General features: G+C 42.0%; 1 protein-coding gene across 1 annotated transcript in view; it reads left to right on the top strand.

Moving 5' to 3' along the window:
- Positions 1 to 747: 747 nt before the first annotated feature.
- Positions 748 to 15,339, top strand: part of bin3 (bridging integrator 3) — a 193,430-nt gene continuing 178,838 nt past the window's right edge. The window contains exon 1 of the mRNA XM_059965944.1: positions 748 to 793. Coding sequence (XP_059821927.1) covers positions 786 to 793 — 8 coding nt within the window. The 5' untranslated portion in view covers positions 748 to 785. The remainder of the gene's footprint in view (positions 794 to 15,339) is intronic.

The raw sequence follows: 15,339 nt of genomic DNA on the forward strand, positions 1-15,339 counted from the left end.
AAATGAAGGGAAATATCAAACTTCTATTTCCCTCCACAGATAACTGTCTGGCCTGAGATTATCCACCAGTATGTTTTTGCTCCTTTTTGATTGGCTCCATTTCCACCATCCCGAGGGCTGAGTGCTGAGAAAGTCTGAGTAGGTCTTCGATCTATGCAGATAAATCGGGATGAATTATTTCATTTGGTGTCGTGTCTCCTGTGTGTCTAGATTCTCTTTTTTTCCACCGCAAATAGCATTTATTACCAGCTCCTATTTGGTGTCATGAACAGAATGGATGATAGAACGGTGTGCAGGTTGTGTCCTCGTTATCGCAATGTCATAAACTTGGAAGCTTACTGTGCCCAGATTAGCTGTAGTCACTACTTGAAAAATACACTTCTGGGATGTAAAGTCTCATCAAGAAGGCTTGAAAGCTTCCGTGAAAATGCAAACCTATCCTTTTGCCACTCAATCCACGCAGACGCCCCGCGTCGTTCCTGTGTCAGTAGTGATCCCATTACCTCTGCAAAGTTCCTGTTGACGCCTCCCAGGCAGCGGGCTCCAAATCGCACTTGCTGCAGAAAAGTAAAATACTTCTTGTGTTTTTATTACAGTTCTTCAGCGGCGCCAGATTCGGGGAAAAGACCGGGGGCCCTCGCTGGGCAACACTCGCCCGCCTACCTCCTGACTCTCGCAGCAGGGCTTCTACGTCATCGCCGCTGAACCCGTGCCCTCTGACCTCCCCTGGCTGTAGCTGACGCGGTGACGGCGACGGTCGGTCGGGAAGTTGGAGTGGTGGCAGAATGAGTTGGTAAGTGAGGTCGGGGGGCCAGGGGAGGACGAGAGCCGGGGCTCGATCGGCCCTGGAGCCCATCTCCGCCCACTGGAGGCCGCGTTGCCTGATCACGGCTGGGCCTGCGGGTCAGACGCTGTAGTTCACCGTACATCATTCTCTGCGGGAGGGGCGAGGAGAGAGTAGGGGAGGAGTTAGGCTCGATGGAGAAGGGGAGAGGAGGGGGTGGTGTGCGGAAGGGAGGGGAGGGAAGAAGGGAGGAGGAAAGGCAGTGGAGTTCCCAAATCCAGGGAGGTTAACAAGGACCGAAAGATCCCTTATTCTGGGTGAGGAAGTGTAAAGGGAGTCATGATTCTTTAATCATAGGGAGGAAGGTGCGGAATGGGGAACCCAACCCTGGAGGATTCAAGAAGGGAACAGCCCCATAGACAACGTGAGAGCTCTTGTTAAGCTGAGGTGGCGATCAGGAGAGTGATTGCTTAAATCTTTGTTGCAGGGAGCATAAAGCATCATGCAAACAGGCCCTTCAACCCAACTGGTCCATCCCTCTGGACTTTTCCTATATGTACCTGTCCAACTTACTTCATCTAAATCCATAGGATGTGGTGGAAGGAAGTCTGTTCATTATTTCTTTCAATACCCCTGCTCATCTGGAAGGTGGTTTGATAAGACTGTTCAAGGACTAACTAAACAAGTTGAATTAAATGCAGAACAGTTCATCACTATCCTATTTCTGCCTGCATTGAAATTAAACTGCACAGAATATGCTGTACCACCAAGCAGCTTTGTTAACTGAATTATTGGATCTTTTCACATTGTGCAAAAGGTGAAAAACATTGTGTTGATAGTGCTGTCTGCAATAATAAATTAAATGTTAAAATGCTGATGATAGCTTGTTTCTGGCACTTAGGGATTGTGTTGTCAGTAGTCCAGATCTCAGAACCATATAGGAAAGCAGGGATTACTGTTACCTGATAAACGCTGAGCTTTCTGAAGTTTGGAGCTTCAAACATCATTTTCCTTAATCAACATGTAGCTGTTCTGGCCCTTCAAAGACATTGGTGAATTTCCTCCTTAATAGCTGTCTTTGCAGAAGTGGTGCCCAAGATGATGTTTTTTTAGGGTGTCAGTGTAACTCTGTACTGTCAGGGCCTTTACCTTATGGGTACTGTAACAACTCAAAATGGAGAAGGAACATAGGATTGGTACTGAGAACTCAACTATCAGATGGGGTGGACCAGTTGTCATCACCAACTGCTCTGTCTGTGGAAAAGTTTGCTGTTCATGTGTCGGTCTCATTAACCAGCTCAGAGGCCAAGTCCTGCTGAAGGGTCTTGGCCCAAAACATCGACTGTACTGTTTTTCCATTTTCCTGCTGAGTTCCTCTAGCATTTTATGTGAGTTGCCTGGATTTCCATCATCTGCGGATTTTCTCTTGTTTGAGCAAGTAGTCATCCTTGATCCTGAGAACAACCCAAGGTTATAGTATTATTAATATAGATTTTGAATAGGGTATATGTCCTTCCAGTCAGAATTTACAGTCTTTGTTGTGAGGTGGCATGTAAATTCGAACCCATAGAATCGTATAAAGTATACAACAGGAAGTCTTCTGGGCTGTCATATCTGTTCCAGTCTGTATGGAGCTTTCTGGCCTGTTGCTCCCTTCTGGCAATTGGTCTGTATTGTAGTAGGTCATTGTTCTTTGAGTACTCATCTAAGTACTGTATGTATGGAGGTCAATGAGCCAGCCCTCATTAGGGGAACCGAGGTGGAGAGGGTCAGTAGCTTTCAGTTCCATGGTGTTAACTTATCAGAGGATCTGTCCTGGGATCAGCATATAAGTGTCATTAAAAAGGCACGGGAGCTCCTCTACTTTCTTAGAAGTTTACGCAAATTAGGCATGTTACAAAAAAACTTGACAAACTTCTGTAGACGCACAGTCCGAGAGTATCCTAACAGGTTGCATCACAGCTTGGTATGGAAGCAGCAATGCTCAGAAATGGAGAAGGAAGTCCCTCCCCCACCATGAGGTTCATTTACATGGAGTGCTGCTGCAAGAAATCAGTGTCCATCATCAAAGACACCCGCCATCCAGGCCATGCTGTCTTGCTGCTCCCAGTGGGTAGGAGGTACCGAGGTTTTAAGTACCACACCACCAGGCTCAGGAACAGTTATCATCTATTACCTCCTGAAGTGGCGTGCTTAACTTCACTCACCTTAACTCTGAATTGGTTCTGTGACCTCCAGACTCACTTTCAATAACTGTTTACAACTCATGTTCTTGGTATTATTTTTATTTTCATACACTGCTGTCAAAGCCATCTTCATCTCCCCTTCACTCTCTGCTTTCTGTAGGGATCGCTCCCGCTATGATTCCCTTGTCCATTCATCCCTCCCCACTAATCTCCTTCCTGGCACTTGCCTCTGCAAGCAGAAGAAATGCCTTGCCTGCCCATTCACCTCCTCTCAGGGCACCAGTCTTTCCAGATGAGACCTGTGACTCTGTTGGGGTTCTCTACTGTAGTGGCTTCCTCTTCATTGGTGAGACCCGATACAGATTGGGTGACTGCTTTGTCGAGCGTCTCTGCTCCATCCATAAAAAGTGGGATTTCCCAGTCACCAACCATTTTTATTCCTTTTCCCATTCCAGCATGTTGGTCCATGACTTCCTCTTCTGCCACGATGAGGTTAGGGGAGCAACACCTCATATTCTGTCAAGGTAGCCTCCAGCTTGATGGCATGAATATCGATTTTTCCAATTTACAGTAATTTTTTTCCTCCTCTCAAATTCTCCATAATAGTCTCTTCCTACTTCTCACCTGCCTATCACCTCCCCCAGATGTCCCTCTTGTTTCCCTTTCTCCCATGATCCACTCCCCTCCTTGTCAGATTCCTCCTTCTCCAGCCCTTTACTTTTGCCACCTATCATTTTCAGTGACCTACCTGCTCCCCCATTCCCCACTTACCTGGCTTCTTATATCATCTTCTAGCTTGTCCTTCCTCTCCTATCTGGTCCCAATGAGGGGTCTTGGCCCAAAACAGTGACTGTGTATTCGTTTCCATAGATGCTGCCTGATTGCTGAGTTCTTTCAGCATTTTGTGTGCGTTGCTCTGGATTTCCAGCATCTACAGAATCTCTTGTGATTTTCATTTGCATAGTTTGTCTTTTGCATATTGGTTCTTTGTCTTTTTGTTATAGTTATTAAATTCTATTGTTTCTTTTTCCTTGTCAATGCTTGTAAGAAAATGAATTTTAAAGTAACATATGGTGGCATTCAAGATTGTTAAATATTATTTCCAGTACACAATTATAAAGCAGAATTAAATAATTACTGCTTTTGATCCAATGCAGCAGAAAAAAAAGATTAAAAAAACACAACAATAATAAAAAACAAAAGAAATATAAATACATAAGATGCATAGATTGATTGTATATCCATAAAGTGATGCTTGGCACAGGAGTGTCTGTACATAAGGTGACTGTCAAGAAATGATGAAGTAGTGGCAATCGAGGCTGTGGAGGGGTGAGTTAGTGAGTGGAGGTGTTGCTCAACTTTACTGCTGGGGAAAGTGACTGATCTGAGTTTGGTAGCACTGGTGTGGATACTGTGGAGCCTCTTACCTGATGAGAGTGGAACAAACAGTCTGTGAACAGGGTTGGTGGGGTCCTTCATGATGTTACAGGCCCTTTTCTGGCACCTTTCTGTGTACATGTCCTGGATGGTTGTTAGGTTGGTGCCGGTGATGTATTCAACAGTTTTGACTACCCTTTGTAGGGATTTCCTGTCCGCTGCAGTCCAGTTTCTGTATTGTGCAGTGTGTTAGGATGCTCCCTACTGCACATCTGCAGAATGACGCTAGTGTAGATGTGCGTACTCCAGCTCTCTTCGGCTTCCTCTGAAAGCAGAGGCACTGGTTGTGTGGTTATTTGCCTGGCACCAGGCTTCGAGCTCTTCCACCTCCTCTCTGTAGGCCATTGTTGGTGATGACCCCACAGCACTGTTGTCTTCAGTGAACTTGACAACGTGGTTTCTTGGGTGCTTGCCCGTACATTCATGTGTGAGCAGAGTGCACAGCACTGGGTTCAGCACATAGTCCTGGAGGGGCACCTGTGTTGGGTGATGGGGAGGGAAGTGCAGTTGTGCATCCTGACTATCTGGTTAGAAAGTTCAACACCCAGTTGTACAGTGACGTGTTTAGACTGAGGAATATGTTCACCAAGGTCTGTGGTGCAGTAGTGTTGAATGCTGAACTGAAATCCAGAAGTCAAGTGAAGTTTATTGTCATTTAACTACATACATGTAAGGTACATATACAACCATATAATGTATGTAGAAGCAAGACCACGTTTTCTTTGAACCAGGGTGTAAAGCACAGTCTACACATAACACAGGATAACTTATGGAAGTCAGGATAAAATCTACAGATGAATCACAGATAAATAACAAACTAAAGTGCATTAATATTGAATATTGTGCTGGAACAGATTAACCAGTAACACTTTGAATATGATGCGGCTGGGAGTTCAGAAGCATAATAGCCCGGGGAAAGAAACTGTTTCTCATGCTGTCTGTTCTTGTTTTTGTGCATCATAGTCTCCTGCCTGATGGTAGAAAGTGAAGAAGGATACTGATGGATTGGTGGGATCCTTAGTATGCTAAGGGCCCTGCATATGCAGTGCTCCTGATAAATGTCCCCGATCCTCTCAGCTGTTCTCACGGGTTTTTATAGGGACTTCTGGTCTGATGCTCTGCTGCTCCCATACCAGATGGAGGTGCAACTTGTCAGGACGCTCTCTGTGAAGTTTCTATAAAATGCAGTTAAGATGGGGATGGAGCCTCAATCTTCTTAAGGAAGTAGAGGGACTGCTGTGTCTTTTTGTTCAGAGAGGTGATGTGAAGGGACCAGGTGAGGGTATCTGTGATGTGAACTCCCAAGAACTTGTTGCATTATGGAGGATCCATGTATTTGCAGAGGGAGATGATTATCTGCACCTTCCTGAAGTCCACTATGATTTTCTTTGTCTTCTGCATGTTCAGGCTCAGGATGTTCTTCTCACACCAATCCACCAGCCGCTCCACTTCCTCTCTATATTCCGTCTCGTCATCGTTCTGTCATAAGCATTTTGGTGAGTGTTCCCTGTGGTAGGAAGTCCAAACACTGTTGTGTCATTCATAACCTTGATGGCATAGTTTGAGCTGGATCCTGTGACACAGTTATGTGTCTGCAATGTGAACTGCAGCAGGCTGAGCCCACAGCCTTGGGAGTGCCAGTGCTCAGCATAATGGGATGAGAGAGGCTGCTGCCTACACGGACTTACTATGGCCTTACTGTTAAGAAGTCCAGTATCGTGCTGCAGAGGGAGGTGTTGAGACCAGCAAGGACAGTTTCCTGACTAGTTTCTTGGGTATGATGTGTTGAACGCCAAACTGAAGTCAGTAAACAGCCTGACATACGAGACCCCATTTTCCAATTGGGACAGGACAGAGTGGAGGGCAGAGGCTATTGAATCTTAGGTGGATTGATTTGAGCACGAAGTGAACTGGACAAGGTCCAGTGTACGGAGAAATAAAATTCGGATTAAGTGTCCTTGTTCTCCAGGTATTTGACAGATGTCATTGCATCTGTCATAGAGCAGTTCTGTCATAAGCATTTTGGTGAGTGTTCCCTGTGGTAGGAAGTTTGATAGGTGTCGTTACCAGCTATTAAAAACACTTCATGGTGATTGGTGTCGCCGGGTGGTAGTTGTTTATTTCTGAAGGTGTAGAATTCTTTGGTACAGGGATAATGGTGGCTGATTTGAAGCACGTGGGAACAACAGCCTGAGTGAAGTATTGAGGATTACCATGAAAATGTCAGTGAGTAGGTGTGCACACACCTTGAGTACACAACCTGGGATGTTATCTGGCTCAGCCACTTTACAGAGTCCTCACCTCTGCTGCTAATATTGGAGGGGCGTAGATTTCGTGGCCAGCGTTGTGTTGCATGCTTCAAAGCGTAAACAAAAGTTGTTTAGAGCTATAGGGAGGGAGTCAACACTGTTTCCTTGCGTACTTAGTAATGCTCTTGATGCCCAGCTGTATGTGCTGGTGATTGTTAAGGGACAACATTCCTGAATTTTTGAGTGTAGCCAGTCTTTGCCCTCTTGATGCCCAAGATGAGATTTTTCTTGACTGATCTGAGAGTTGTTTTGTCAGACCTGAAGGCAGTATCCTGGGTTTTTAAGTATGGGGTAGGGAGTGCACCTCAGCGTTGGGCCATGAGACAATTGTTCTTGAGTTACCTACGTTGTCTACTCAAAACTGGTGACAAATGAGGCATATTCCTTGAGCCCTGTGCCTTGAATTTCGTTACTGATATTTATCATCTTTAAGAGTTAGTTCCCAACATATGGGAAATAGTTCATGATCCAGAGACTGGCTATGGATCTTTATAATCAGAACCAGTGTTTGAACAAGTGGGAGGCAGTTTGGTTGATGACCTTTGTATTGTGAATGTTCACACTGAGAGCATCCTTTCCTATGCTTCAGGTGAATGAATTGATATTGACTTGGACTCCAAGTGAGCAAGTACAAGGATCCTCTGCTGCAGCTGCTGAGTTTGTGTGACCTTAGTTCTGTAGTGTTGGCACAGTAGGTTGAACAGTTTCCCTTGTAGCATTGACACACTTATTTCAGTCTGTCTCACCAACTTTGTTGCAATTCATTTCCTGAACACTTTCAATTGGAGGGGAGTTAATCTACAGTACCTTCCTTTTAACTCTGTCCAGGGCTCTAGTAATTAAGTGTGCCAAGAAAATCACTGTTCTTCATCCAATTCTTTTTTTTTCTCCTCTCATGGGTACAATTTGACAATATTTTTGTAAATTCCCTCTGTACCTTCTCAATGTCTGTGATGTGGTGATTGAAATTATACCCAGTTTTGAAGCTGATATTACATAGGACAGGTCCTCTAGCCTGCCTTGTCCATACCAACTGTGAAGTGTCCACTTATACTAATCCCATTTATCAGCTTTTATGCCTTTCGCTTTTCAATTCCTTGTTCAAATTATGTCGAGTTTAGGATACTATACTTCTTATATTCAGTGTTTTGGCTAATGAAGGATATTTCTTGCATGCTTTTTAAAATTACATGCACATATCACATACGAAGTTTAAGGACCCAGACCAGTGTGAGGTAATGCAATGGATTTTCAAATGCTGGCATGAGGTATGAGGTAAGACGAAGAAACGCAAACCAATCCTAAGAGGGATCTGAAGTGGGGAGAGTGAGGACTTTCACATTCCTGGGTGTCAAGATCTCTGAAGACCTAACCTGGTCCCAACATATCAATGCAGTTATAAAGAAGGCAGGGCTGTGACTATACTTCATTAGGAGTTTGAAGAGATTTGGTATGACAAATATACTCAAAAACTTCTATAGATGTATCGCGGAGAGCATTCTGACAGGTTGCATCACTGTCTGGTATGGAGTGGCCACTGCACAGGACCAAAACAAGCTGCAGAGGGTTGTAAATTTACTCAGCTCCATCTTGGGTACTAGCCTACAAAATACCCAGGACATCAAGGAGCAGTGTCTCGGAAAGGCAGTGTCCATTATTAAGGACCTGCAGCACCCAGGGCATGCCCTTTTCTCACTGTTACCATCAGGTTGGAGGTACAGAAGCCTGAAGGCACACACTCAGCAATTCAGGAACAGCTTCTTCCCCTTTGCCGTAAGATTCCTAAATGGACATTGAACCAGTGAACACTACCTTGCTTTAGTATATATTATTTCTGTTTTTTGCACTATTTTTAAACTATTCAATACATGTATAATGTAATTGATTGATTTATCATTTTTTCATTCTATATTATGTGTTGCATTGAACTGCTGCTAAATTAACAATAAATCTGATTATTAATAAACCTGATTCTGATTCTGAGTATTGGTACAGAGAGACTTTAGGGTGCAAGTTGAAAGTTCCTTGTAAATGACTGCACTGAGGAAGAAATTTAGCATGCTTGCTTTCATAGACTGAGGCATTGAGTACAAGAATTGGGATCACATTGCAGCTTTACATAAAGCTAAGCCACACTCGGAGTATTATGTACAGTTCTGCTTACCACACTTTAGGAAAATGTAGGAGCATAGAGTGCAGCAGAGGTTCACCAGCTGTTACCTGGAACACAGGATTTTAGTTACAAGGAGAGATTGGATAGGCTGTGTTTTTTCTCACTGGAGTGTAGAAAGCTCTGAGGTTTATCAGATTATGGGGGTGGGTGAGGCATTGATAGGGTAGATGGTCTTTCTCCAAGGGGACATATCTAAAACTAGAGGGCATGGGTTAAGGGTGAGGGGAGAAATGTATTGGCGATCTGAAGGGCAAATTATTCTACATCGGGGAGCATGGGTATGTGGAATGAGCTGCTAGATGGAGTGGTAGAATATTTAATAAGTATAGCTAAAATATTTAAGGGGCAACACACACAAAATGCTGGAGGAATTTTGCAGGCCGGGTGGCATCTGTGGAAAAAAGTACAGCCGACATTTCAGGCCGAAACCCTTCGGAAGAACTGGAGAAAAAGCTGTGGAAGAGATTTAAAAGGTGGGAGTAAGGGAGAGAGACCACCAGGTGGTAGGTGAAACCTGGAGGGGGAGGGATGAAGTAAAGAGCTGGGAAGTTGATTAGTAAGATGAGATGAGGGAAAAGGGGATGGGTAATAGAGAAGGTGGGGGGGGGGAAGGGAAGTGTTGGGGGCATTATCGGAAGTTTGAGAAATCGATGTTCATGCCTTCAGGTTGGAGGCTACCCAAATGGAATAAAAGTTGTTGTTCCTCCAACCTAAGTGTAGCCTCTAAGTTGTGCATTTGGATAGATGCTTGGATAGGAAACATGTAGAGGTAAGGGATGAATGCAGGCAAAGGGGATTGGTGTAGATAAGTCAGTATGGCCAAAGTGACCATTTCTCTGCTGTGCAGGTCTGTGGCTGTTTTATGGGCCTACACAGAGGTCCTGCTCTTCCACATCACCGAATAACCCACCATTGTTGGAAACTCCCTTGTTATAGTTTATCAAGAGCATTACCTCATATCTATCTGCCAAGATAATTGGAGCATTCATACTTTCCTACAATCTAAAGCTATCCTCACTTCATCCGTTTTGTTATCAGAGTTGCCTCTGCAAACTACCTGGTTGGGGATGATTGTTAGTCAGGTTTTTGTACAGTTTGCTGTTCAATCTCAACTCACCAATTTGGTGGACTGGATTTCAATCAAAAATAATTTTGATATTGCTATACTCAGCTCTGATCTGTAGTTGAACTACAAATTATGGACTCAAGTTTTTGGAATAGTTGTGAACTTAGTGTTTTGTCTCAAGAATTATTAACGAACAAGCCTGTAGCACAATATTCTGTGCTAGTCAAAAGAATAATGTATATACCTGTATTATTGCCTCTATACCTAATAGTATTTTGCTGTGCTTGGGTATCAAGTTTATTGAATTATAATGGAGCTTTTTAATTATTTTGTACAAGGCATAAATTCATTGATTGTCCATGTAAAGAAAATACACTTGAGGGCCAAGTGAGAAGTTGTAGAGTACATGTTCTTAAATTTAAGCACATAATTTGAGTTCAGTGGGAACTAAACCAATATCAGATAAGATGTCACTGGAATATCTGCCTGCAGTTCACTTGGTATAAAAGGACCCGTGACACTATCTTGACAAAAAATACAAGAGTTTTTCTTTGGTGTCCTTGGGCAACAATCTCATTATTACTTAAAAACAGATTACTACGTGAGAAATTTCTGTACACACCAGTTGCTTCATTTCCCTCCTGTATATTACAGTGATAATTTAGACTACCTTATTGGCATTTGTGATGTCAGCAAGGCAGAAGTGTAACTGTTTCTTTATAAATCTGGTCAATGAATATTGGAGCTCATACTTAAGGAATTCCCTTGGCTATAAGCATTTCTAGTAATAAATAGTTTCTTTAAAAAGATCGAAGCAAAAACAGAGTCTATGCAGACCAAGATGCCTATCTAACTGGTCCCATTTGATTTTGGCCCATAACCTCTAAAACTTTACTATCCACATTTGTCTGAAGTTCTTAAATATTGTAATTGTACCTACCACTACAGCTTCCTCTGGCAGACCATTCTGTTAGCTGTGGTTTCACTAGATAGTAGTTGGGGACAGTGAGCATTACTAAATAGGCAACAAGGCATTTGGTTATTTGAGAGGTAAGCATGTTGTCTTCTGTTTTGGGTTTTGGAGTTGTTTGTCTACTGTAACATTAAAAGACCCTACTACTAGCAGATGGTAAAACTAGCCAAATAAAATAAAATTGTAAAGGAGAATCACTATATTAGATTGTCACTTACATAGGACTGTTCATGGTTATTTTACATTGTATTGTGCAGAATAACTAATACAAACATACAAATTATGAAACTAAAGCTAGAGCAGAAAGAATAAATCTTAAACACAAACCCGCACATCCCAAACACGCAACAACCTACGCCAACTGATAATGTAACCAAATTACGAGTTAATAAAAATCCTTAAGTTTTGATAATCCTCATGAGGGCCAAGCAAGTAATCTGAGAGATAAAATCCTTACTCCTAGTAAGACTGAGGAATTCCAACACTTTCTAATTCCCTGGGAACCACGAGCCACAGGCACTAATGTTGAAGCCAAAGGCAACATTAAAATTGTCCTTTAAAATCAGGTCAAGATGTCCATACTTTGCAGATATTTCTAAAAAGGTGCCCAAGGAACTTGTTATTATCATCAAGGCAGATGGACATGTCCACAACAGCAGCTCTCTTAGCCTTCAAGAAATGACGTTTGGGATCCAGGTGCGACCTTCTAGATTAAAGAATGATTGTTCCTTAAAAACTGTAGCTGACCAAGGCTCCTTTATTACATAGCATGTCAATAATTTTATTATGATGGTGCATCCTCAGCTCCTTCACAAATAGGCATGTGCCTGAAGTGTAAATAATGGTTTCTCTTGCCTACAGTTTTTAGGCATAGTTGGCCAGACCAAAGCAAGGATGTTCTTAATGGGCATAAGTTTGACCAGAGGAGCAGGCCAGTGATTCATTCATACTGCTGAGGCACAAAGCCTCTCAACCAGCTGTTAGATAGGGTCTTGTTACAAAAGTAATGAACCTTAATCCCTTGGTGGCCGACCTCACTCCCCCAAATTCCACGACCTAATTGTTCCTATTAATCTCTGCGTACCCTTTCTTCCTTATTTCTCACAGCCTCATCTAAGTAACTGGTGGCACTGAGACATAACTGCTTGTATTCCCTATTCATTTCTTCAGTATCGAATCCCAGCAAATTCAAATTACTTTTCCATCTTTTGAATTTATAAAATCCATATTTTTTTAAAATGATAGCTAATGGTGTGTGAATTTCAAACTTGGGGGACCAATAGACCACCATCTCTATATTTGCAATATTAAAGGCTAATAGTAAAACTTATGGGGAGGTGTAAAAAGTCCTGAGGCCCCCGACTGTCCCACCTACCTTGAAAAGATCACTTTGGGCAGCTGCATGAAGGATTAAAGAATAAAGTTGCGGGATGGAATATGTTCTGAAGACTTCCATCTTTTGGGTCGGCTCAAGTCCAGCTTCAAGATGTCATACCTCATCCCTCGAGTTTATTTATTTAGTCATGGCTGGAACATTCAATTCTGGCACCAAGATATTTCTCAATGTTATGTGAACTAATAAATGAATTTCTCCTCCATTGAAAATCCAGTGATTGGCAGCGTTAAAAAAAAATGTTTTATTTTAACATTCCATATAAAAGCCAACATTTTTGTTGAAATTAGCCTCACAGCCTGTCTTACAGAAGTTTTCCAGGATCTTGAGGTTTTTGGCTATGCTCTTGTGACAAATCACTCACAAGGGCAACATCTGAAGAGGCTGAGGCTGTATAAGACATTGTCAGTGACAAGATTGAAACATGGAGCTATTTCTATCTAATGAACACAAGAGAAAGTCCATGATGATATTAAGTAGGGATGGATCTGGACTTAGCCTTGCCATTCTCAACAAGAGTGCTGGAAGCTGTCTACATACAAGTCTTGATGTTCACAAAAAGAGCAACAAACCCCATCCCGCCTAAAGCTACAACAGTAAACTTATGGCTAGTGGAGTCAGATACTTTTGCAAGATCAGCAGTTCAGCTTGATTTTATGGTTCCTTTGATCCCCTTCAGTAAATTGCTTAAATTAGCAATATTTTTGTTATAGCTAGGATTGCTTAGATAAAATCCTTCTGACGGCTGCATCCATCAAAACATTGGCCAAAATCTTTAAGAATAGTCTCAAATGAATCAGACCAATTGTTAAAAGATGCCAGTTGTCCATTGATTAATTTTTCATTGTCAGACTTTGGAGTTGGGTCTGTCTGCTCTTCATCATTAAGATGGGTATTCTACCCACCTTATTCCAAGAGGAAAACAATTGCCAGCTCATTGGTCTCTATTTTCCCATCCTCAGCCAGACTGTTGAGCCATCTACCGTATCCTTCTCAAAGCTGTCAATACTGGTGACTACCCTCTGCTGAAGTAGTCAAATTAAAATCCACAGCCTGTTCTGTACAAGGACTAAAACTGCTCAAATGTCTTATTAGGTTTGGCAGAGACATAAAATGCCTCTCCAGATCTTTGATCCCAATGGAGCAGTACACCTCTGCCAGACCACCCACCAGTTCTCTTGCCAGACCTATTCTTATATTTCTTGTACCATTTTGAAAATTCTTTTCTTAGCATTTGAGTTAAGGCTATTTGGCTATTTTGTTTTTCTTCCTTGTTCTGAACTTAAAGCCTTTCTTCTTCCATCTACTAAAATACTGTTAACCTTTTATACAATCCCAAAACATTTAATCTTCATGTCAGGAACTTCCCTGGATAGAAGGATCTCAAGCTCAGCTAAAAGTTGTGAGTTTGAAACATTATCCCCACTAAGACTATTAAAATTATTATCACTACAATGATCAAATGGTGGATTATCCAACAGTCAAACCTGCTAAAATGTCTGACTATCTGTATATTGGGTTCTGTCTCACTGGTAATAAGTATATTGACTACATCTGAATTAATCTTATTCATGTTGCCTATTAATCTGTAGATACTACTCTCTCAATTGGAGAAATTCCACTGTTCTTTTATCTGAAATCTTATTGGTCTTGGAGCACATCTCACTGGCAATCAAAACATTAATATTTTTCTTGCCAATGTATTTTTGCTCCAAGGCCAATAGCAGATTTACCTCTTCACTAATCCATATTGATTGAGGTCTACCTTTCCTAACCTATTTCTACGCAACTAGAAGAGCTAGGGGTACATTGGCTCTTTTCTTCATGTGTACATGTCGCATTGGTGCTGGACTAGACCAATTTGAGTTGAAAGACGCATCACATTTGGTGCATTTGAAACACCCGAAGTTCATGCACAGAACCAGCAGTCTTCCCCCCCCACCCCCCTCCACCTTAGAGGCCAGTCTATTCAAATATCTATACTGAGCACACTTTGGAAAATGGCAGGCATTAGAGTGATAAATCACTCAATTTACCAAACTGCACTTTTGAAACATTATTCTTGTGGACACAGCTAAATGTTTCTTAAAAGCATTGAAAGCAGTGAAACCTTCATTACAAAAAGTACAATTAAAATTCCTACCAGTGTACACAGTTATAGCCTCATTACTAACACAATATGATTAGTCTTTGTCACTATTACCACCTGACTCCAATGCCACCAGGCTTTTCTCTACTTGGGATGCTATCTTTATTTCATTAACTTCATTATTAGGATTAACTATACTTCTAAAATACCAACACTTCTAAAATTATCACTCAAATTACCTTTAAACTTAATGAATTTGTGAATACTATTCTATGCACCTTGGAAAATGTTTTCAGTCAGATGCATTTTTAAATATTTCTCCTTGTCTTGATTTGTGCCTCTAGTTTGAGACTGAGCTGGCCTGTGCCCAACCACCCCTCATGATATTATATACTTCTATAAAGCTACCTCAAGGGATAAAGTCCCAGCTAATTCAGTTTTATACCTCAAGTCCTTCAGTCCCAGTAACATGCTCATGAATGTTTTTCCACTCTTTCCAGTTTAATGAGATCTTTCCTATAGCTGGGTGACCAGACTGTGCAAAGCCCCATGTCTAATCTCTCCAAGGACTTAGAATCTTTGCAATACAGCATTGATAAAGGCCTTTTGACCCACATCTATGCTGACCACAGTGCCCATCCAGTTAGTCCCAATTTCCTGTTTGGCCATATTCCTCCCATCCCCTCTTCTCCATGAGCTTCTTAACTGATATTGTACCTGGTAGCAAATTCCAAATTCTCACCACCTAATGCATGAAAAAAAGGTGCCCCTGCAGTTGTTTCAAGTCTACAGCCTTTAATTTTGAAATTCCTTGCTCTGGGAAGACTTACTATTTACCTTGTCTATGCCTTAATGTCCTAGCTAAATCCTGAAATCTTAACCTGAACTCTTTCTAGTTTAATCACATCTTTCCAAAAAAAGTGTGACAA

Source organism: Hypanus sabinus, chromosome 1, assembly GCF_030144855.1.
Source record: "Hypanus sabinus isolate sHypSab1 chromosome 1, sHypSab1.hap1, whole genome shotgun sequence".
Classification (NCBI taxonomy): domain Eukaryota; kingdom Metazoa; phylum Chordata; class Chondrichthyes; order Myliobatiformes; family Dasyatidae; genus Hypanus; species Hypanus sabinus.